A 25,536-nucleotide genomic window follows, 5' to 3' on the forward strand; every position below is an offset into this window, starting at 1 on the left:
GCTCTTTGGCTTCGTCTCTTCATTCTTTCTGGAGCTATTTCTCCACTTTGCTCCATTTTGGGCACCTACCGACCTGGGGAGTTCATCTTTCAGTGTCCTGTCTTTTTGCCTTTTCATAATGTTCTTGGGGTTCTCGAGGCAAGAATACTGAAGTGGTTTGCCATTCCTTTCTCCAGAGGACCATGTTTTGTCAGAACTCTCCACCCTGACTCATCCGTCTTGGGTGGCCCTACAGGGCATGGCTCATAGTTTCATTGAGTTAGACAAGGCTGTGGTCCATGTGATCAGTTTGATTAGTTTTCTGTGGCTGTGGTTTTCAATCTATCTGCCCTCTGAAGGATAAGGATAAGAAGTTTATGGAATTTTCCTGATGGGAGAAACTGACTGTGGGGGAAACTGGGTCTTGTTCTGATGGGCAGGGCCATGCTCAGTAAATCTTTAATCCAGTTTTCTGTTAATGGGCGGGGCTCTGTTCCCTCCTTATTTTTTGACCTGAGACCAAACTATGGTGGAGGTAATGAAGATAATGACGGCCTCCTTCAAAAGGTCCCATGCATGCACGGCCATACACAGTGCCCCCGACCCTGCAGCAGGTCACTGCCAACCCACTGCCTCCACTGGAGACTCCTGGACACTCACAGGCAAGTCTGGGTCAGTCTCTCGTGGAGCTACTGCTCCTTTCTCCTAGGTCCTGGTGCCCACAAGGTTTTGTTTGTGCCCTCCAAAGGTCTGTTTCTGCAGTCCTGTGTAAGTTCTATAATCAAATCCCACTGACCTCCAAAGTCAAATTATCTGGGAGTTCTCAGTCCCTTTGCCAGATCCCCAGGTTGGGAAATCTGTTGTGGGTCCTAGAACTTTCTTAACAGTGCAAGGATTTCTTTGGTATAATTGTTTTGCAGTTTGTGGGCTGTCTGCTCTGCTGCTTTATGGTGGGGTTAATGGTGACCTCCCCAAAGAGGGCTTATGCCACAGGCTGTGTGACCAGGTAGCTGCACCCAGGGCCCCTGCGGCAGGCCACTGCTGACTCCTACCAGGAGACTCAAACACAGGTCTGGTCAGTCTCTGTGGGGTCTCTGGGTCCTGGTGCACACAAGGTTTTGTTTGAACCCTCTGAGCATCTCTGGCAGGTATGGGGTTTGTTTCTAAATGCTGTTTCACCCCTCCTACCATCTTACTGGTGTTATGCCCAGAGTCCGAGTCCCCAAAACTGAGAATAAGACATCCACAGCAATGCAAAAGCATGAAGGGGTTTTATTTCTAGCTCGAGCTCCACCACATCCAACGCAGTGGAGTGGAGCAAGGAGCCCTGAGCCCAGATTTACAGCAGTATTTATAGGTTTTAGAACAGAGCGTTGGCAAGGGCTGATTGGCTGCAGGAGTTTCCTAGTATTTACTAATTGGCTAATCTTTGTTGGCTGCAGGGGTTTCCTGGTATTTACTAATTGGCTATAGGCTGCAGGGAGATGTCTTTTACGTCCTGATAAACTCAAACCAGGTTACGGGGAGTATGCTGATTAGACAAGTCCTGGCATCCGCGGGGATGACCTCACTGGGCAATGACTCAGCTTTTCCCGTGAGTCCTACCTTAGTCCCTGAAGCCTATCATGGCGTTTGTTAGGTCCCAACAACTGGGGCTTCTCCTTTGCCCTTGGACATGGGGTATCTTTGCTGGGTCGGATCCAGCATTCTCCTGTTGATGGTTGTTCAGCAGCGAGTTGTTATTTTGGAGTTCTCACAGAAGATGAGTTCCCACATCCTTCTACCCCACCATCTTGCCAGCACAAAACTAGTCTTTCACATTCTATTGTTTTCCTCTATTTCTTGCAATGATCTCTGAAGAAGGCTTTCTTATCTCTCCTTCTTTGGAACTCTGCATTCAAATGGGTATATCTTTCTTTTCTCCTTTGCTTTTCACTTCTCTTCTTTTCTCAGCTATTTGTAGGGTCTTCTTAGACAACCATTTTGCCTTTTTGCATTTCTTTTTTCTTGGGGATGGTCTTGATCACTGCCTCCTGCACGATGTCACGAACTTCCATCCATAGTTCTTCAGGTACTCTGTCTACCAGATCTAATCCCTTGAATCTGTTTGTTAACACACAACTACACATAAAATAGATAACTAACAGGCACCCACTGAGTATTCTGTAATAACCCATAGGAGAAAAGAAACGGAAAAAGGTTGGATAAATATATGTGTATAACTGAATCTCTTCACTGTATGCTTGAAACTAACACAACATTGTGAATCAGTTATACACCAATAAAAATATTTAAAACATCAATAAAGTACTTTTAAACATTGAAAGTCTGAATATTATATAAAAACTGTCCCTTAACTTTAAGTTAACTTTCATAGATGGTAATCAAAAACATGTAAGTTGTTATTAGATAATAATCCAGTAAAGCTATAGAATAATGAAACACATTAAGAAAAATAATAATATTAATGATAACAACAGCTACAATTGTTGTACCAACTGTGATCGAGTGCTTTACATCAGTGCCTCCTCTAATCTTTATGCAGCCTAATGAAACAGTTATTACATTCATTTTTCAGATGAAGAAACTGAAGCTTAGATAAATAACATATGTTACATGTGGTGCCGCAGCTGGTTGGCAATGACACTAAGACTCAATCTCAAATTGCTTTGACTCCAGGGTCAAGTCCTTTTGTACCCCACAGCATTGTCCTTCTAATGTATAGAAATATAAAGAACAGAAATCTGCAAAATCATTGTTTGTCTTTAAAAAAGGAGAAACAATATCAATGATGAGTCAGAGATGTGAAGTTTCTTGAACATGCACATTCATCTAAAATGAGGGGCCAGTATGATCCACTTATCATCCTTAAGGCTGCTTTCCCAACTTTTATGCAGATGCTCATCATTCCTAGAGACAAAATAAATTTGCCTCTAGTAACTCCCATGTTATTCCAGAAAAGTTTGTGGTAAAGTTTTAGTTGTTCTGACAGAAATGCATTGATTCATACGTACCTGAGTTTCTCTCTAACGGGAGAGATGTCTACTATCCCCATTACATATGAGTCTTATGTCCCCTCAGTCGTACTTGAGTTTAGTTCTGGTCAACCAGTTGGCTGTAATTACCCTCTATCACAGTACGATCCTATTACACATGAATGAGGATTCTCTAATTTAAATACTGCAAGAGGAAACCAAGCACCGTTCAAGAGGGCAGACCTGCCTGAAGGCTTTGGAAAATAAAAAAGGCTCTCAGTCCGTGAATATGTGTGTCCAGTTATTAGGCTGGACATAGATTCAGATGAGCAGGTTTATACATAGGAAACCCTAAAGATACCACCAGAAAATTACTAGAGCTGATCAATAAATTGAGTAGAGTTGCAGGATACAGAATTAATATAAATCCTTTGTATTATACATAGAAAACCCTAAAGATGTCACCGGATGAGAAGTGGGGAATACCAACATTGTGTGTGGCTGTTGGTGTTACACCATCAAGAGATGCTAGCCTTTAGTTGTACAACCCTTTTAAAGTAGTTATTAAGTCTCAACCACTTCTATGGAATATACCCCCCTTGAAATTCAAGTAGTTTATATCTGGCTGGGCAGGTTAAACTAGATATAAAATTGAAATTCAATAGTGATGGTCAGAGGTTTCAAAATCTTGGTCCCAGACTGTTGGTCACAGAAATCCAGTGATACATTAAAAGCTTTAGTCTAAGAAGCCTGAGAATCTAGGTTCATATTCTGACTCTGTGACTTCAGACACATCAAGTCATATCTGTGAATCTGTTTATTTTAGATATAAGTGAATACACTAGCCTAGATTATTTTGAGACCTCTTTCAGTTTCTCAGATCCTTTTTTCCTGCCTAAAGCCAAGATGACCTACTTTAAGAAAAAATCATCTGCCTCCAGAATAGCCCATCACCAGAATATCAGTTCCAGAAGAGGAAGGTGTCTCACTGCTTTCCCTTGCCTTCATCCCCTCCCTGGAATGGCACGTTGCGTAAAGTCATCCAAACTTCTGAACTTAAGACACTGCCGATTGAAAGGCACTACTGTTCTAAAAGAAAGAAAACTGCTTCTAGTGCATTATAAAATGCCATCGGTTAAAGGATACTTTGTCATATTAGATATATTCCAGCGTGGGGGGAAATGCACCTTAGAATCAGTGAAAGTTTTTCATCTACTCCTGTTCTTGCATTCTCCTTTCCACCTTTTAAACATACTATTAAAAAAAAAAAATACATCTAATTCTTATGGCCCTGTTCACCTCTCTCAGAAATATTTTCAGTGTTTTTTTTGGTTTTGTTTTTGTAGTAAAGGTCCCTCATGCTCAGTGTAGTGACAGTGTGGATTTGTGTTGACTTTATTTTATGGCCTGGGGCTGTCTCCTATTCCTGGCTAGTTTTTAGGCAAATGTCTGGGAGCCCCTGCAGGATGGGTGTCATGGGAATACAGATCTCATACCAACCAGTAGGTGGCTAATTTTCCAACAGGCAATCCTTTTTCCACTGACAGCCTTAGGTGGATACCAGAGTTCTTGTAATTTCCTGAACTGATGGATTGAATAATGGCATTTCTGCCTCTCTACTTAGCTCAGTCCAGGCTCCTGGGGTACCAGCCTGATATAGCACCCACTTCCTGCCCCCTCCCCACCATGAACCCCAGGAAGGACTTCAGAGTCTTTTAAACCTAAGCCAGATTTGGCAAATGATTTACAGAAGCAGTAAGTCCTTCCAAGTTCTTTCTTTTCTGTATCACACCACTCCCAGCCACAAGTCATTATGCCCATAAAATTCAACTAGACATTTTTGACTCTTTTTCAGAATTATCAGATGTATTTTCCTTCTCTTATATCTTGTTTTCTCTGGGTGTCATAGGAGATCAAACTATCCTTTAATTTTTAGGGTTATTGTATATATACTAGGATAGAAGTAATCATTCACATAAGAAAAGCTTATAAAAGGGTCAAGCATGTAAAAAACCATGCTAACAATGATTTACTGTGAAGCACAAGAACAGCATCTTAGATCTGTAATGACCTGTAATGGGAAATAATCAGTGTATATATACGACTGAGTGACTTTGCTGTACACCGGAAACTAACACAATATTTTAAACCAACTGTATTCAGTAAAAAACATAATGCTCGGTGCAGGAGAAATAACAGGATGTCCTCCTTGACCTTGATTAGATGAGAGTTTAGTGAGCGTTTAATTAGAAAAAAATTACTTTTAAAAACTTTCCTGTTTTCATTTAGCTTCCTTCTCATCTAAAAGTGCTTCTGTTCTACCCAAAGTTACAGAGGAGGCCTGACCCTTTGGTGTTAAGTTAGCTTCATGAATTTTCCTTTTGTCTTTCCCACAGCTGAGCAAGAGGAGGAAGCTCACCCTGAATACAAATATGGAAATGAACTTTCTGCAGATGACTTGGGTCACAAGGAAGCTATTGCCAATAGTGTCAAGAAGGTCAGAGTCTTGGTGGTATTTGCTTTCATGACTTCTGAGAGATGGCAGCTGGTAGCTATGACATTTCAGAAATGTGAGCGCCACAGGAGAATAAGGGAGCCTGTAATTCCCCGTCTCAGTGGGGTGGCCAGACAATATCTGACCTTGAGGCATGCACAGTACAATGACTCTTCGGTCATGCCTAGTGTCGACCCCTACCTCTTTGGCCCATGTCCTTCAAATGTTATTTATTTCCTTATGGCATGTGAGCAGGAAGACAGCAGCAGCACCCCAGCAGCAGAGGTGGTGCTGTTCAGATCATCGAGTTAATGACTCCAATCATCCCAGCAAACCCTCATTAGAAAATCAGTGCTACCCATTGGAGGTCTCATCTCCCTCCTAACATAGAATAAGCACCGGTATATTAATCACCTTCATATGTGTGTGTGTGTATGTTATGGAAACATTTATGGTCTGCTGTCTTAGCACCTTTCAAGTATGTGTGCGTGCTAAGCCACTTTGTCCTATCCGACTCTTCTCTACCCCAATGGGCTGGAGTCCACCAGGCTCCTGTTGATGGATTCTCCAGGCAAGAATACAGAGTGGATTGCCATTTCCTCCTTCAGGGGATCTTCCTGACCCAGGGATCGAACCTGTGTCTCTTATGTCTCCTGTATTGGCAGGCAGATTCACCACTCTCATCACCTGGCATGGAATATAGGATTGTTAACTCTCGTCACCATGCTGTCCGTGACATCCCCGGGACTTACTCATCTTATAACCAGAAGTTCGTACCCTTTGAGCGTCTCATTCCCACCCGCACTGGGGCCTGGCACAGTGGTTGGTTTTTGATACTAGTGAGTGATAGAGTAAGAAGGTGCAAGAGTGCCCACTGGATCGCTAGCCTGGGAGTCATGGTGACCCTGAAAAGAGGAGTTTCGGGGCAGGTAGGGACCCCTTGAGCAGACACATCTGAATGAGGAGAAGCAATACTTCTGAGCAGTTTTGCTGTCAAGGGGAACCAGTGGTTAAAGGGAACCCAGGAGTCCAGAGGCAGTTAATTTTAGGATAAATAAATCCAGGGTGATGACTGAATCCTTTGACATGGTCTTTGATGGGAGCAGTAGTGCTTCATTATTGAAGACAATGGATGAAGGTGCAGGTAGGTGTATACAGTAGGTGCTAAGAAAATGAGACCAAATTTATCTGCTGAGCAAAGCCAAGAGAATACTACCATTACATTTACCTTTTCTGATATAGAGCATTGCAGCTACTTTCAGATTATTAGATGCCTACTAAACTCATTATTCTGCCTTTATCTGCACCCAGACATGAGTGTTGACTTGCTAAAGAGTGATCCTTGACCAGAGGAGGTGGTCACATCAATTATTTCCCAAGCCCCATCACTAGATCACTAACTAAATTACCTTAAGGAAGCACTGAAATAGGTGAAGACTATCAGCCAAAACGGAGATAGGCATTTTGATGAGCTTTTCTGGTGTGGAAGAGAGTTACACCATGACATCCTTTCAGTTCTCACTGTATCTGTGGCTTTATGTCACCAGTAATGTCCTATCTTAACAGATAAGTAGAATAGCAGGTGTACAGATAACTAACATTTAAATATCCACAGGTGTGGGGCTACTAAACTTGGAGTTTCTCCCTTTAGAGAAGTAAATTATTTTCTTTCTCTAATTTAGGCTTCAGATGACCTTGAACATGAAAACAGCAAAAAGGTAACAAAACAATTCCATTGTGCATTTTGTTTTCATTATTAGAAACTAATGTGGTCATTCAATATTGAACAGGTGTTACTAACTGCTGATTATTCCGTCTTCTCCCACCCACTGCCCATGAAATATAGCGTGTTTATAGGGATAATATTTACATGCCCAGTGCATCTACTTACAAGAGTCTTCAAAAGAAAAAATTAACCATGTGATGGAATGATTATATCCTGATAGAATCACAAAACCTAGGGCAGACAAATAAGATGATTTTTCTAAAAATAAGTGGGCATTTAGATGTATTCTTAGTTAGCATTTGAGATTTCATTACTAGACGATGGACAAAGGCATGTATAATTCTTCTACTGTATGTTTATTGATAATTAGTAATGCCAGTACCATAAGCTGGGTACTGGGCTGATTCCCTGGATGACAGCCTTGTTACTGTCAGTCATGTGTAGCAAGGATTACAGTCCGACCCACTAACCGCATGAGAAGGCTGAGGCCTTAAAGATGAAAATAACTTGGTCACAGCTGCTTAGCTAACAAACATCAATGATCGAAGATCAGCTTATCTTTGTTGACCCCAGTATCTTAAGAAATTATAGTGGAAGAGAATTTCACAAATATCTTAGGAGAAGACTGGGATCAGACTTAACCAGAATTATTCCAAACTTTAGACAGTAAGAATATCGGGTTTTCCTTCAAATAAGATAGGACCCCATAGACAAGAAGATAGTATTTTCTGAAGCCCTGATGTGGGAATCAAATCATAAAGTAAATTTCTGCCTATGGCTGCCAACAGTTTCACAACTGCAACACACCATGTACTTCTATTAAAAGGACCACTTTGATGTCATGAGCTGTGAAGAGGATATAACAATTAAAAATATTACTTTACTTCCCTTATGATAAAGTCAAATTCAGTTCAGTTCAGTCACTCAGTCATATCCGACTCTTTGCGACCCCATGAATCACAGCACGCCAGGCCTCCCTGTCTGTCACCAACTCCCAGAGTTCACTCAAACTCATGTCCATCGAGTTGTGATGCCATCCAGCCATCTCATCCTCTGTCGTCCCCTTCTCCTCCTGCCCTCAATCCCTCCCAGCATCAGGGTCTTTTCCAACAAGTCAGCTCTTCGCATGAGGTGGCCAAAGTACTGGAGTTTCATCTACAGCATCAGTCCTTCCAATGAATACCCAGAACTGACCTCCTTTAGGATGGACTGGTTGGATCTCCTTGGCAGTCCAAAGGACTCTCAAGAGTCTTCTCCAACACCACAGTTCAAAAGCATCAATTCTTCGACACTCAGCTTTCTTCACAGTCCAACTCTCATATCCATACATGACCACTGGAAAAACCACAGCCTTGACTAGATGGACATTAAGTAATGTCAAATAAAACTCCTAGAATGGATACAATGTGAAATTCACTAACAGAACAAAGACCTTTCCGTTTTGCTATCATATGAATTTCCTGACCTATAGGTCATTTTTATTTTCAGATTCAATGTATTCATGATTATGTGCTCCTAGTCTAGGAATGAACTCTCAGATTTTAACTGGGGACATTTGAAAACATGATTTCTAAAAATCTCAACAAGTTACATTATTTGGTTATTTGTTGGCTTTTATTGGTGAGATCAGTTTGATGATCTAAAATGTTATCAGGTAAACAAAATGGCCTGGCCATTTTTTAAACAAATGAATTAACTGATATGAGTCAATAGTTTATTTATCCTGGATATTGATCTCAATTAAATATTGATCACTTCTGAAGGTGTTATTTTTGTTGTTGTTGTGTTGCTTTTGTCCTGATTTACAAGGAAACAAACTAAAATAATTTGTTTCTCTTTGCCTGTGTGCAAAATAATGCAATTTTAATAGGTCCTGTGTAGTGGATTATCACATTAGTTTAAGAATAAGCTTTTTTTTAAATACCACAAACTATTTATGTACGTGTCTTGGTTTCCAAAAGTGTTAAGCAGGTATGGTCCCCAGATCAGCTACTTAGGAGCTAGTTAGAAATGCCATTTCTCAGGTTTCACAGCAGACTCCCTTTTTCAGAAACTCTGAGAGTGGGGCCCTGGAATCTGATTTAACAAGCTTACCTGTGCACTCAGATGGTAAAGCCTCTGTCTACAGTGTGAGAGACCTGGGCTCGATCCCTGGGTTGGAAAGATTCCCTGGAGAAGGAAATGGCAACCCACTCCAGTACTCTTGCCTTGAAAATCCCATGGGCGGAGGAGCTTGGTGCAGGCTGCTATCCATGGGGTCACAAAGAGTCGGGCATGACTGAGCAACTTCACTTTCACTTTCACCTGTACACTAAAATTGAAGGATCTCTGTTTTTTATTTCATAACTTGTGAAATTATGAATTATAATACCTATATTCCATAGCATTACTCTGAACTTCAATTTAGTTTCTGGAATAAAGTCCTTTAAAAATCTAAAAAAATGTCTCCAAAATAAGGTAAGCTTCATATTTTACTATTATCTTTATTTGTATTTGGAGCCACAATAGACATTAACTTTTTTTTTTGACCACTCCTCAAGGCATGTGGATTCTTAGTTCCCTGACCAGGATGGAACCCATGATCCTTGTGTTAGGAGCATGGGGTCATTGGACCACCAGGGAAGTCCTGACGTTAACTTTTAAAATTATCCTTTATTGGGACTTCCCTGGCGGTCCAGTGGTTAAGACTCCACACTTCCTAAGTATGGAGTGTGGGTTCGATCCCTGGCCAGGGAGCTAAGATGCCACATGCCTCATGGCCAAAACACCAAAACACAAAACAGAGGCAATACTGTAACAACTTCATTAAAGACTTTAAAAATGGCCCACATCAAAAAAATCTTTAAATAAATTAAAAGCTCTTTTTTAAAATTATGTTTTATTTAACATAATTGAGGAAGAGAAAAATCTTTCATCTTGGACCTGTGTGCAGATTGTCCCTAGTAAGGAAGCTTGTAGGGGCTTCCCAGGTGGCTCAGTAGTAAAGAATCCCTGCCAGGCAGGAAACCCAGGAGACTCGGATTAGATCCCTGGGTCAGGAAAATCCCCTGGAGGAGGACGTGGTAACCCACTCCAGTTTTCTTGCTTGGAGAATACCATGAACAGAGGAGCCTGGCGAGCTGCAGTCCATGGGACCACAGAGTCAGGCATGGTGAGCAAGTGAGCACACTCAGGCAAGGCAGATTGCGGCGTAAGTCTGAGAGTCCGGCTGAAGTCACTGACGTGTGTATTCCCTTTGCTGTGCTCGTAGGGCCTGGTTACCGTAGAAGATGAGCAGGCGTGGATGGCGTCTTATAAATATGTGGGTGCTACCACTAATATCCATCCATATTTGTCCACAATGATCAACTACGCACAGCCTGTAAAGTTTCAAGGTTTCCATGTGGCTGAAGGTAACACCAAAGGTTAAATGCTATTGCCTTTTTTGTCTGCTTTCCTTTCACTGTGCTGCGATCTGACTTGGTGCCACTCCCTTCCCGGGCATGTGGACTGTTCCATCTCACCTTTTTTCCTTGCACAGACCACACACGTCCTTGGCTCTTCGGGGCCTTGTGCTGTCGTTTCCAGCATCGTCCACAAGGTGGCTCTGAGAGACTGGATTTGGTAGCACTCCAAGGCATAGCCTCTTGGATTAGATACAGTTGATAAGACCCATTTGAGTCAAAACCTGGTCTCTTAAAAACATAGCAAGTGATATTTTAAAACTTCTCATAATTACTTCTGGACTGGAGAAGACATAGTCCTCACTGAAAATACATATTCCAGGGGTGGCTGTGAATGTCAGTTGGTATACATATAATTGACTCCGAATTGAGTTCATCACACTTTTCTTAAGTCAGCCATCTCCATCGCCAGAACATTAAGGAAAGTAGAAGCTACTGATATCATGATGGAGCATCTGCCTCCAAAGCCTCATGATTCAAGGTGTAATTATATTTATCGCTTGTCTTTCTGTGAGTCTGATGGCAGAGTTTCTAAGTTCTAAGTTCTTTGCTTTTCTTTACAGAACGCAATATTCATTACAACATGTCTTCTTTTAATGAGTCAGTCGGTCTAGGCTACTTGAAGACACACGCCATAGAATTTGTGAAGTATCCTTATGTATTAAGTGGAATAAATGGTTGGTGAACTTTGAGTTTGGCAGGAATCTCTTGCCTAATATAATATTGTGGTTTCAGAGCTAATAAAATAATGTATGTGAAAGACTGCAGCAGCAGGGAAAACCTGCCCAAATGCAAACTGTTTTTATAATCCACACCGGGAACTATGGTTTTTCTCTTTAGCGTCCTTTGTACATGTGAAATCTGTTCTCTGTTTTCACATGTTTTTGTCAGTGTTGATCTCAATCGTCATTGCTTTAGCTCTTTGTGATTTATTTATCACTGCCGGGATACTCTTTTCCATTTTCCTTAATACGTTACACAGTTATAACAAACGGCAAATGAGTCGCATTTACCCCAAGGGAGGGCGAGTGGACTCCAGTAATTACATGCCTCAGATTTTCTGGAACGCTGGCTGCCAGATGGTTTCGCTGAACTATCAAACCCCAGGTAGGAACTGATGTCCAGTGACCTCGAATTCCATGAGAATGTTTTGACAGGACGGTGCCAAGAGTTGCTGTCAGTTGACTGTGGGCATTTTTTGAAAGAAGCAGACATATGGCAAAACAGCATGTTGTTGGATGTATAGAATGGTGAGAAATTGAAAACGCAAACTAAAGTAATAAAACAATGGTAGAAGATAATAGAGTTTGATTTCAATTGAATTGCCTTTTGAAAATGCCGTGACTAATCTGCTAAACATTGTCCCTTTTCCCAAAATATGTCTAGTTTTTCTTCTTTTTGGATCAAACTTATCTTCTTGTCCAGAGACAGAATGAAATGAAAAGACTTTGAGGATCTTTGTACAGTAACTATGACTCATTTCTCCTTGGGAAAGTAGCCTTCCCACTGTTGACATTCAGCAGGAGATCAGCAACATAGCAGAATCTCACCATAAAGATGTAGAGTATTATGGAGTAGATTCTGCTAAAATGGTGTTTAAGGAGTCCTATACACTTAGAGGTACTAATGTATAACTTATTCCTCCGAAGTGTACTACCCAGGTTCCAATATATAATAATATTTTTTTTCCTGCAATGAGAGTAGTCAATTTTTATGAAAGCATAAATAAAATCTTTAAAGTTTTCAAAAGTTTGCTTAAGAGCCTAGGAGCACAATATGAAGATAAGAGACAGAAAATATATAGTCTCAAACAGGTGAGAAATATGCCACAAAACCTATTCACTGCATCATGGTCCTTTTTAAAAAAAATTAATCGAGTTATTTTAGTTGGGGCGAATTGCTTTACACTTGGTTTTTGCCATGCATTGACATGAATCAGCCATGGGTGTACATGTGTCCCCATCCTGAAGCCCCCTCCCACCCCCCTCCCCACCCCATCCCTCGGGGTTATCCCAGTGCACCGGCTTCAGGGCACTCAAAGCATGGTCCTTTAAAATGGGTGGGAAAAAACATCCCTTTTGTTCTGTTCTTTCCCTCTATGAGGGTATCTCCCGTCTTTCCCAGTTTAGGGCATTTTTTTTTTCAAGCCAATCCACCATACTCTGTAAACCTGAATGCTCCTTGCTCCCTGTGATCTGGAGTAACTGGAAGGTCCTATGACTTGCGTCCCTTTGGCGTGGATGTGGCCTGACTGTGTTTCCCATCCTCAGTGACCAGAACTGAAGTCAGGTTTCTGCTTGGCACCCCTCTTGCTGTTCACTGTGCTAAACTATGACCAGGAATCGTCACGATCCTGGAGTGTTTCTAATAGAAACAAAAAAGATTAAAAGGCACTGCTGATTTTGCTTATTTAAAAAGATGTCAAGTTGTATTCTTTGTTGTCAGTGAGACCATTATGTAGATTAAATGATCCAAAGGCAGTTTATTCTCTAGGCCAGCTTACGTTTTATTCTATAATGTAAGGTTTAATCATAGTACTTTGAGAACAACAACAACAAAAAATCATCAGGAGGCCCCCCCCCTTTTTTTTTTTTTTGCTGATGAAAAGAAAGAAGATTTTGTTTGCCTGCAAGAAAAGTCCTAACCATGCTCTGCCAGTATAGACCCCACTAGACTAATTCTTTTTAAATCACACATTTTTTAATATGATACTTACCTAGTTTGTTTTTGATTCATTTTAATTGAGTTTTATATTCATACAACCCTATCGGATTTCTCCAGCATACCCTCCCTCTGGGTCATAAGGCGTGTCTTCTCTAACTATATATATATCAGCTTAGACATCTGTACTCTCGACAGTAATTCAACAGTCCTATGACTCATATATTGAATCCAAATTTGGAAGTAATGCCAACATGATCTCTATGAATGCACATTTTTTTGTTTATTTTAAACTCAAGGTCATTTAAACATGGAAAAAAGAGTTGTATGCCTCTCTCTGTAAACAGATCCAGAAGTACCTTATGGTGTTAAAAAAGACCTATCAGCCTGGGATCAGTATCTGATTTCCATTATTTAAAATCACCCCATAAGAATCTTCTTTGTCCAGGAAGATGAAGTGCTAAATTATTTTTGTCTCTTGACAGATTTAGCGATGCAATTGAATCAGGGGAAATTTGAGTATAATGGATCCTGCGGGTAAGTAATGTGATTTAAACTGTTGTCACCGTGTTCCACACTCCATACTACAGCTGTAATGAAACCGTGTCATTTTAAATTAGGGGTTGGTGAATTTAAGCGAGGTTTGAGGGATGGGATAGAAACAAATGAAATCTCCAGGTAAATTACATCTGCAATATATATTCTTCATCAACCACAGTTTCACTAAGCAGATTAAAAAAAAAAATTAACCACTAGGTAAGCAGTTTATTATACACACTCTAGAGTTTAATGCTCTCACTTTAAATTCAATAGTGGAGGCCTTTATCGCTAGGACAGATAATGATGCCTGCTCATCTGGACATCAGCGAGAGGGGCAAAGATAGTAAATACGTGTATCTTACATAGGACAGATAGAGGAACGAAGCTGATCTAGTATAGAATGAAGTCCTCAGTGTTAAGTGGAATTTATTTCAGCTAGGCAGACAGTTGGGTCCTCTATTAACTTTTTTCTTGTCTTGTAAATAGTAGTCACCAAAAAATAATGCTGTGAATGTTGTTTGAAGTACTTAAATAGTGCTCCCTAAAATCTGTGAACCAAGTAGTGAAACAGGAAATGTTAATTTCACTGAAATGCCGGAAAGTTAAATGAAAGAATGAAGTTAAAGAAAGTTCTATGGAAGAACTTTCTTGTAGTTCTAGTATAAGACATTCTGTACACGTTCTATAAAATTTAAAAACAAAAACAAAAAACTGTGTGGCCACTTTTCTCCTCCATGCAGATGTCCCCAAGTGGTACTGCAGGTAAATGATCTCAAACCATTGCCCAGAGCCTTATAGACTAATCGAATAGAGTACTGTATCTTCCCACCACACTGTCAGAATGCTCTTGGCCTCCCTAGTTGGATATGTAATGTCCAATGTTGGATACTAAAAACAGCCAATCACGATAAATTTTTCGGCACTTGTAGATTGAGAATGCCTACTCCCACCTCTTCCTGACCACCAATGCACCTACACCCACAGGTGACAACCCTGTTACCCAAGTCACCCACCTGCAGCATACAGGACATTTGCCTCTGCTCTGTGTTTTGAAGGAAGTGCAAATTGTATACCTTAAACTAATGAAGTGTTATATTTCAGCTCAGCTCAGCTCAGTCGCTCAGTCGTGTCCAACTCTTCTGCGACCCCATGAATCGCAGCACGCCAGGCCTCCCTGTCCATCACCAACTCCTGGAGTTCACTCAGACTCATGTCCATCGAGTCAGAGATGCCATCCAGCCATCTCATCCTCTGTCGTCCCCTTCTCCTCCTGCCCCCAATCCCTCCAGCATCAGAGTCTTTTCCAATGAGTCAACTCTTCACATGAGATGGCAAAAGTTTTGGAGTTTCAGCTTCAGCATCAGTCCTTCCAATGAACACCCAGGACTGATCTCCTTTAGAATGGACTGGTTGAATCTCCTTGAAGTCCAAGGGACTCTCAAGAGTCTTCTCCAACACCACAGTTCAAAAGCATCAATTCTTCACCACTCAGCTTTCTTCAGCCTAACTCTCACATCTATACATGATCACTGGAAAAACCATAGCCTTGACTAGACAGACCTTTGTTGGCAAAGTAATGTCTCTGCTTTTTAATATGCTATTTAGGTTGGTCATAACTTTCCTTCCAAGGAGTAAGCGTCTTAATTTCATGGCTGCAATCACCATCTGCAGTGATTTTGGAGCCCAAAAATAAAGTCTGACACTGTTTCCACTGTCTCCCCATCTACTTCCCATGAAGTGAGGGGACCAGATGCCATGATCTTCGTTTTCTGAATGTTGAGCTTTAAGCCAACTTTTTCACTCTCCTCTTTCACTTTCATCAAGAGACTCTTTGGCTCCTCTTCACTTTCTGCCATAAGGGTGGTGTCATCTGCATATCTGAGGTTATTGATATTTCTCCCAACAATCTTGATTCCAGCTTGTGCTTCATCCAGCCCACCGTTTCTCATGATGTACTATGCATAGAAGTTAAGTAAGCAGGGTGACAATATACAGCCTTGCTGCTGCTGCTAAGTCACTTCAGTGTGGCTGACTCTGTGTGACCCCATAGAAGGCAGCCCACCGGGCTCCCCCATCCCTGGGATTCTCCAGACAAGAACACTGGAAAGGGTTGCCATTTCCTTCTCCAATACATGAAAGTGAAAAGTGAAAGGGAAGTTGCTCAGTCATGTCCAACACTTTGCGACCCCATGGACTGCAGCCCACCAGGCTCCTCCATCCATGGGACTTTCCAGTCAAGAGTACTGGAGTGGGGCGCCACCTTGACATGCTCCTTTTCTGATTTGGAACCAGTCTGTTGTTCCATGTCCAGTTCTGTTGCTTCCTGACCTGCATATAGGTTTCTCAAGAGGAAGGTCAGGTGGTATGGTATTCCCATCTCTCACAGAATTTTCCACAGTTTATTGTGATCCACATAGTCAAAGGCTTTGGCATAGTCAATAAAGCGGAAATAGATGTTTTTCTGGAATTCTCTTGCTTTTTCAATGATCCAGCAGATGTTGGCAATTTGATGTCTGGTTCTTCTGCCTTTTCTAAAACCAGCTTGAACATCTGGAAGTTCACAGCTCACATATTGCTGAAGCCTGGCTTGGAGAATTTTGAGCATTACTTTACTAGCATATGAGATGAGTGCAATTGTGTGGTAGTTTGAGCATTCTTTGGCATTGCCTTTCTTTGAGATTGGAATGAAAACTGATCTTTCCTGTGGCTACTGCTGAGTTTTCCAAGTTTGCTGGCATATTGAGTGCAGCACTTTCACAGCATCGTCTTTCGGGATTTGAAAGAGCTCCACTGGAATTTCATCACCTCCACTAGCTTTGTTCATTGTGATGCTTTCTAAGGCCCACTTGACTTCACATTCCAGGATGTCTGGCTCTAGGTGAGTGATCACACCATCATGATTATCTGGGTCATGAAGATCTTTTTTGTATAGTTCTTCTGTGTATTCTTGCCATCTCTTCTTAATATCTTCTGCTTCTGTTAGGTCCATACCATTTCTGTCCTTTATCAAGCCCATCTTTGCATGAAATGTTCCCTTGGTATGTCTAATTTTCTTGAAGAGATCTCTAATCTTTCCCATTCTGTTGTTTTCCTCTATTTCTTTGCATTGATCGTTGAGGACGGCTTTCTTATCTCTCCTGCTATTCTTTGGAACTCTGCATTCAGATGCCTATATCTTTCCTTTTCTCCTTTGCTTTTTGCTTCTCTTCTTTTCACAGCTATTTGTAAGGCCTCCTCAGAGAGCCATTTTTCTTCTTTGCATTTCTTCTCCATGGGGATGATCTTGATCTGTGTCTCCTGTACAATGTCATCAGACACTCTGTGTATCAGATCTAGTCTCTTAAATGTATTTCTCACTTCCACTGTATAATCATAAGGAATTTGATTTAGATCATACCTGAATGGTCTAGTGGTTTTCCCTACTTTCTTCAGTTTAAGTCTGAATTTGGCAAGAAGGAGTTCATGATCTGAGCCACAGTCAGCTCCCAGTCTTCTTTTTGCCTACTGTATAGAGCTTCTCCATCTTTGGCTGCAAAGAATATAATCAGTCTGATTTTGGTGTTGACCATCTGGTGATGTCCATGTGTAGAGTCTTCTCTTGTGTTGTTGGTTGAGGGTGTTTGCTACGACCAATGCATTCTCTTGGCAAAACTCTATTAGCCTTTGCCCTGCTTCATTCTATACTCCAAGGCCAAATTTTTTCTGTTACTCCAGGTGTTTCCTGACTTCTTACTTTTGCATTCCAGTCCCCTATAATGAAAAGGACATCTTTTTTGGGTGTTACTTCTAAAAGGTCTTGTAAATCTTCATAGAACTGTTTAACTTCAGCTTCTTCAGCTTTACTGGTCGGGGCATAGACTTGGATTACTATGATATTGAGTGATTGCCTTGGAAACGAACAGAGATCATTCTGTCGTTTTTGAGATTGCATCCAAGTGCTGTGTTTCGGACTCTTTTGTTGACCATGATGGCTACTCCATTTCTTCTAAGGGATTCCTGCCCACAGTAGTAGATATAATGGTCATCTGAGTTAAATTCACCATTTCAATCCATTTTAGTTCGCTGATTTCTAGAATATCGATGTTCACTCTTGCCATCTCCTGTTTGACCACTTCCAATTTGTCTTGATTCATGGAACTGACATTCCAGTTTCCTATGCAATATTGCTCTTTACAGCATCGGACCTTGCTTCTATCACCAGTCACATCCACAACTGGGTATTGTTTTTGCTTTGGCTCCATCCCTTCATTCTTTCTGGAGTTATTTCTCCACTGATCTCCAATAGCATCTTGGGCACCTACTGACCTGAGGAGTTCCCCTTTCAGTATCCTATCATTTTGCCTTTTCATGCTGTTCATGGGGTTCTCAAGGCAAGAATACTGAAGTGGTTTGCCATTCCCTTTCCAGTGGACCACATTCTGTCAAACCTCTCCACCATGACCTGCCCATCTTGGGTGGCCCCATGCAGCATGGCTTAGTTTCATTGAGTTAGACAAGGCTGTGGTCCTAGTGTGGTTAAATTGACTAGTTTTCTGTGAGTATGGTTTCAGTGTGTCTGCCCTCTGATGCCCTTTCACAACACCTACCATCTTACTTGGGTTTCTCTTACCTTGGATGTGGGGTATCTCTTCATGGCTGCTTCAGCAAATCGCAGCCGCTGCTCCTTACCTATAACGAGGGGTATCTCCTCACAGCCGCCCCTCCTGACCTTGAACGTGGAGTAGCTCCTCTCGGCCCTAATATTTCGATTAGGTTGGTGCAAAAGAATTGAAGTTTTGCATTGTTGAACTTTACCATTTGATACTGAATACATTCTTAAATAAATCTGGTTATGTTATGCATCATTAATGCACATTTTTCACTTACTGTTTTTTCCTAATGACTTATTACTTAATGTTTATTTTTTATTTATTTTCGACTATAGAAATGATGTTAGACCAAAAACAAATTTGAGTGATTTTTTTATTCAATTTCAAAATGTGTCAGAAAGCAGTGGAGACACTGACAACATCACCAATGCATTTGGCCCAGGAACTGCTAATGAACATAGAGTGTGGTGGTGGTTCAGAAGTTTTGGAAAGGAGAAAGGAGAGATGAGGAGCATAGTGGCTGGCCATCAGAAGTTGACAGCAGCCAACTAAGAGCATTTGTCAAAGCTGATCCTCTTGTAGTTACCCAAGAAGTTGGCAGAAGAACTCGTTGTCGACCCTCTGTGGCCATCTGGCATTTGAAGCAAATTGGAAAGGTGATAAAGCTCTATAAGTGGGTACCTCAGGAGCTAACTTAAAGTCAAAAACATCGTTGTTTTGAAGTGTTGTCTTCCCTTACTGTACACAACAACAGCGAACTATTTCTCAATCGGATTGTGACATGCAATGAGAAGTGGATTTTATATGACAACTGGCGACAACTAGCTCAGTGGTTGGATGGCGAAGAAGCTCTGAAGACTTCCCAAAGCCAAACTTGCCCCAAAAAGACCATGCAGCCAGCCCTGGTCGACAGAAAGGCCTCAGGTCTTCTCCATGACAACGCCCGACTGCATAACTAACAACCAATGCTTCAAAAGTTGAACGCATTGGGCTACGAAGTCTTGCCTCATCCACCAAATTCATCTGACCTCTTGCCAACCAACTACCACTTCTTCAAGCATCTGGACAGCTTTTGGCAGGAAAATCCTTCAACAACCAGCAGGAGGCAGAAAATGCTTTCCAAGAGTTTGTCAAATCCTGAAGCATGATTTTTATGCTATAAGAATAAACAAACTTATTTCTCAGTGGCAAAAATGTGTTGATTATAATGGTTCCTACTTTGATTAATAAAGATGTGTTTGAACCTCGTTATAATGATTTAAAATTCATGGTCCAAAACCGTAATTACTTTTGTACCAAGCTACTATCTCTCAATAAAACAGGGGAGAAAAAAGAAATTAAAATTATGGTTCCAACGAAAACAATCCAATACACGTTTAGAGTATTTTTTAAGCTGCCTTGTTATTTAGTGCCAAACATTGAGAACCAGGAGACTGTGTACATAAATTGATGGGTGGGCCCCAGTGGGGGCTGAGGCCCCAGGGGCAGCCATGGAAGAGGGCATAAGAGTCCTTGGCACTAGCCCGACCAGGTCTTCCACAGGCTGATGTTGCCCTGGGCAGGTAGATGAGGCCCTGAATCTCAATTTCCTGCCGGTAAAATGAAGCCAGTGATACCCGTCACCCCAGGTTTGCTGTGGCAGCTCAGTGAGTTTGAACTGAATGTGTGCATTTGATGTCCTTTACTAACTGCAAATTTCTGTGGAAAAGTGAAGTTAAAGAAAAGCTACAGCTCATATGACTGATGACAGGCAGAGATCACAGACTGTTGAAAAAGCCTCTTTTCACAGCGGTTCTGTGAGGAGCCTGGGGAGCAAGGTGGGGTGGGCGGAGCGGTCCTCGTGTCCACACCAGCTGTGACCCTCCCAGAGCCTTCACCTGGCTCAGAACAGGCTTTTCACCCTCCTCAGGAGTCCAGTGGCTCCTCCTGCCCAGACACGGGGTGGGAATCATTTCTATGAAAAAGGGGCCCCAGTGTTACCGAACCAAACCTGTCCACCTGTCCACACTCAGCGAAGTCCGTCAGTGGTGGGCTGTGCTGAAGGAACTTCCAGCGTTTGTTGTAAGACCCCAGGCAAGAGAATGGGTGACTCCTGTTTTAACGCCCCCCCCCCCGACCCCCGCCCGCCAGACAGCAAAGCATTGTTAAAGGCCAGGTGAAGTGGGTGGGGATCTGTTTTACCATAGTTCACATGATCCGTGTCTCACCTTCTGCAGTGTTTATTGCAAAATCCATTCATGAACAAGGATGGTGCTGTGTTAGCCTGGCTTTTCCAGTAGTCATGTATGGACGTGAGAGTTGGACCATAAAGAAGGCTGAGTGCTGAAGAATTGATGCTTCTGAACTGTGATGCTGGAGAAGACTCTTGAGAGGCCCTTGGACTGCAAGGAAATCAAAACAGTCAAATCCTAGAGGAAACCAATCCTGAATATTCATTAGAAGGACTGATGTTGAAGCTGAAGCTCCAATACTTTGGCCACCTGATATGAAGAACCGACTCATTAGAAAAGACCCTGATGCTGGGAAAGATTGAAGGCAGGAAGAGAAGGGGATGACAGAGGATGAGGTGGTTGGATGGCATCACTGATGCAATAGACATGAGTTTGAGCAAGCTCCGGGAGTTGGTGAAGGACAGGGAAGCCTGGCGTGCTGCAGACCATGGGGTTTCAAAGAGTCAGACACGACTGAGCAACTAAACAACAACAGTGTTAGCCTGGATTCTGTGCCTGTGTGTCCCTTTTTCAGAGGGACGGAAAAATCTAACCATTCTCTGGGGCATCAGGACTACAGGAGGCATGAACAATAAGTCTCCTGTCCCCCTGCACCTCCCCTTTCCTCCGCACCCAGCCTGGAGGCAGAGCTCTTGCCCACAGGGCCAAGAGAAGCAGTCTTTCCTGACTGTGCTGTGCTCCTGAGGAGTTGTAGCTGGCAGCAGAGATGGGCCGGCCATGAAGGACGCGCTTCGCACAGGGGCATCGGAGGTACCCTGGGGCTTTCACCCCACTGCCTTTGTCTTGCTCCTGCCCACCTGCAGGGAATTTTAAAAAATCCTCATGGGCTGTGTCTGAGGGTTTCTGTAAAGAGATGTTTTGTGTCTTTTAGACCTACGGTGGCAAACAGTACTTGTAGAAACCCCTGAATCTCACAGCAGTAACCAAACATCAGAAATTTACTTGGGACTCCCTGTCTGGTCTGTGGGCAGTTTGTTTAGGAGGTCTGTAAGTGTGATTTTTACCAGGAAGTGAGCAGTAGTTTATTACAGGCTCATTTTTAAAGTTGGAAAAGCAGGAAGTACTTCTACACTTTCTCATAAAACAAAATAGAGCAAACTAATTTCCCAAGTCTTTCCAGGCTTTTGGAGGAAACCTGACAGTTGCTATCAAAATACTGTGATATTTTATGATTCAAAGGTACACACTTTTAAAATGACTTTGTCAAGTTAGAATGAATCTTAAGATCCGTGGCAACTTTCTGTTAATCAGCACCATTTTGCTTGCTTGCTGGTAAATAAAATGAGGGCGTGTTGATAGCATCTCAGATGTGGTGAAGCAGGATGAACTTTCTTGTCCCACTATACTTGATTCTGTAACTCCTGTCCTCCACCTGGCTGAAAGCCCTTCTCTCCTGCCCTTGCCTCCAAGGCCTTTGAAGTCCACAGAGAATTCTTAGATCAATTCACTTGCCATTGACTTTAGACTTGCCCTGTGACCATCACACAGACCTGGATGTTTGGAATGGGTTCATTTCCCGCACCTAAAAACACCAGGCAGGACCAGCTATGTAGTCTGTGAGACCCAAGTGCTCTGTGTTCACAAATCATTAAGGATCGGGAGAGTAGCTGCCGAGCACTAAGCCAAGCAGGAAGCTCTGCGGTGGCACAAGCTCCACCCTCAGAGCCAGGACTCCAGCTTCTGCTTGCCCATCAGTGCCCAGGGGCCCGTGACCTATGCAACCCCTAAGTCATGAGTGGCAGTCTCTGCTGCCTTAGGCCCCAAATAGACAGTTGTTCAAGATGAGCTTGCTAAGGGTCAGCCCCAAGCCAGGGATCTGTCAAATTTCTGAAGCTAAATCCAGCCTCTGAATAAGAATTTCAGGTGTGAAGTAGAAAAGACTAGGAAAAAAGCATTGCTTTGCCAAGCAAAGGGGCCACATCGGTCTAATGCCCTCAAAAGTGTGTTGCAACCCAGAGTAGTTTTATAAAAATAGTTCAAAGAGGGCATGACCAGCCCATGGGCATTCTTCTGACTGGTTGGTGTTGCTGTAATTGAGAGTCCGCATCATCAATCTTCTGGTTCCAGCCTGTCTGGGGTGTGCATGCTTGTAGGCAGCTTGCAGTTAATTTCTCCCACCTTGTGTTTCGGTATCTGCAAAACAGCTCAAAAGTATTGTTATGTTTATCTCTTGAGGGGGAACTAGGGCCTTGCCACAAGGCTTTTCTATTGTTTCTTTCTTTCTTTCTTTCTTTCTTTTTTTTCCTATTCTTTCTTGACTGCTTCTCCCTTATATCTGCATCCCCTCCCATCCCTAATAAGGAACTGTTTGAGTCTGCTTATTGGAACCCAGTGCTGCCTCCCTGTGAAATCTAGAACTATCATGCATTACCTCCCCGTGTAGCTGATATCTGATGCTTCGCCAGACAAAGCTGGTAGGCTTCCTTGGAAAAATATGTGAAGAATTGTATTTACTCATCTACTTGAGCTTTTGCTGTATTATATTTTTCAGTGATTAATGCTGGCTACAAAAAAGGCCCAAATCTGAAACTCTACAAACATAGAAAACAATATGTTCTATGCAGTTAGAGAGCTTTTATGTTAATATCACAGGTTGTATCCTCCTGGAGACAGGTTGAATGTTCAAAGTCATCTTTAATATTTGAACAATTTTATAAACTTTCTGTATCCTTGATTTAAAAATCGGTGTCATTGCTATGTATGAAATAGACAATCAATAGGAACCTACTGTATAGCACAGGGAACTCCACTTAATTCTCTGTAGTAACATATATGGGGAAAGAATCTGAAAAAGAATATATATAAATACATAACTAAATCACTTTGCTGTACTCCTGTAACTAACACAACATAAATCAGCTATATTCTAATATAAAATTTTAAAAATGTTTAAATAAAATAAAAATCAGTATTGTCCTCAGAGGTTCTTTATTGCTGGTTACATCCAAATGGAATGTGGGTCTGTTTATTACCATGTTTTGTTCAGACTTAGAAGATGGCAAAGAATGTCAGCTTTGTCAAAACTGTAAACACGACTGTAAACTTTTCTTTAAGGAAAAATATCATGTTTTGGAATTCCCCTTGGTTGCATTTTAAAGAATAGTAATAGATTTAACATCATCTACAGTTGAAACTTATAAAAGTTTACTTTAAGGGGTATGAAAGATTTGGTCCCAAATTATGATTCTTTTACATCTAAAAACCTATGGTTTTGGGGAAAGTGCTTTTATTTTCTGCTCATGTAAAGTGAGAGTCGTTCAGTAGTGTCTGATTCTTTGCAACCCCATGAACTATACAGTCCGTGGAATTCACCAGGCCAGAATACTGGAGTGGGTAGCCTTTCCCTTCTCCAAAGGATCTTCCCAACCCAGAAATTCCCAATCCCGGTCTCCCACATTGTAGGCAGATTGTTTACCAGCTGAGCCACAAGGGAAGTCCAAGAATACTGGAGTGGGTAGTCTATCCCTTCCCCAGGGGATCTTCCCCACCCAAGAGTCCAACCAGAGTCTCCCACATTGCAGGCAGATTCTTTACCAACTGAGCTATCAGGGAAGTCGATAGCTCATATTTTTTCTCATATTAGTATGTAATTTTCCTATCTATAGTTATTGTCATTAAAAAAAAAATGTTTTGGAGAGATGGAGTTCTTTGACATAGTTTGAGGAAAGTTATAGAATCCAGCCAGAGTGTGATTCTGTGACCATACCCAATGGGGATAAGGGGCAGACAGTGCTGAGGATCAATTTAAAAACTCTTTAATCATACGAGAAAGAAAACCCATACTCTTCATCTGTCACCTTGTAACATCTCCTGCCCTCATCCCAGCCTTAAGCAACCGCTGATCTACACACTGTCACTACATTTTTGCCTGTTCTGCACATTTCATGTAAATGGACTTGTATAATATGTGACCTTTTTCTGACTGTCTTCAACATTTGCAAGGTTCCCCTATGTTGTACTGTGCATCAGTATTTCATGTTCTTTATTTCTTTTTGTTACTGAAATAATTTCATTTCTTCTTATTATTTTGCCATTGTGTGGATATGCCTCATCTTGTACGTCCATTCATCTTTTGCTGGAGATTTGAATTGTTCCATCTTTTGGTTATTATGAATAATGCTGCTATGAAGCTTCGTGTGCAGGTTTTTGTGTGAGCATGTTTTCACTTTTCGTGGGTATGCACGTAAGAGAAGAATCGCTGGGTCGTACGGTAACTCTGTGTAAGTGATGAATTCTAGACTGTTTTCCGCAGTGGCTGCATCATTTTACATTCCCACCAGCAACGTTGAGTGGGGGCTCCAATTTCTCCATTTTCTCATCCACATCCACATCAATTTTCTTTTTCTTTTTTCCTATTGCCCTCCTAGTGTGTGTTCAGTTTGTTTCAGTTCAGTTCAGTTGCTCAGTCGTGTCCAAGTCTTGCGACCCCATGGACCGCAGCATGCCAAGCCTCCCTGTCCATCACCAACTCCCAGAGCTTACTCAGACTCATGTCCATTGAGTTGGTGATGCCATCCAACCATCTCATCCTCTGTCATCCCGTTCTCCTCCTGCCTACTGTGTGTAATGGTATCTTATTGTGATGCTGGCTTGAATTTCTCTCATGACAAATGATATTAAGCATCTTTTCAAGTGCTTGCAGGCCATTTGTTTATCTTATTCGGAGAACTGTCTATTCAGATCCTTTACCCGATTTTTAACTGAGTTATTTGTTCTTCATGTATTTTAGATACAAGTCGCTTATCAGATAAATGATTTCTAAATATTTTTTCCCATTCTATGATTTGTCTTTTCACTTCCTTGATAATGTTCTTTGAGTGCAAAACTATGATGAAGTCAAGTTTATGTATTTTTTTCTCTCACTGCTTATACTTTTGGAGTTACATCTAAGAATGCAT

General features: G+C 41.7%; 1 protein-coding gene across 44 annotated transcripts in view; it reads left to right on the forward strand.

Annotated features, from left to right (window-relative positions):
• PLCB4 (phospholipase C beta 4) overlaps positions 1-25,536 on the forward strand; it is a 474,866-nt gene that overhangs the window by 376,438 nt on the left and 72,892 nt on the right. For 27 of the 44 annotated variants that reach the window (XM_060397119.1, XM_060397124.1, XM_060397137.1 and 24 more), the window contains 6 exons: positions 5,351-5,451; positions 7,131-7,166; positions 10,425-10,566; positions 11,181-11,265; positions 11,600-11,724; positions 13,764-13,815. In XM_060397119.1, the coding sequence (XP_060253102.1) occupies positions 5,351-5,451; positions 7,131-7,166; positions 10,425-10,566; positions 11,181-11,265; positions 11,600-11,724; positions 13,764-13,815 (541 nt within the window). The remainder of the gene's footprint in view (positions 1-5,350; positions 5,452-7,130; positions 7,167-10,424; positions 10,567-11,180; positions 11,266-11,599; positions 11,725-13,763; positions 13,816-25,536) is intronic. The other 17 variants (XM_060397143.1, XM_060397128.1, XM_042230405.1 and 14 more) reach the window with 1 other exon arrangement.

This window comes from Ovis aries, chromosome 13 (genome assembly GCF_016772045.2).
Source record: "Ovis aries strain OAR_USU_Benz2616 breed Rambouillet chromosome 13, ARS-UI_Ramb_v3.0, whole genome shotgun sequence".
Classification (NCBI taxonomy): Eukaryota; Metazoa; Chordata; class Mammalia; order Artiodactyla; family Bovidae; genus Ovis; species Ovis aries.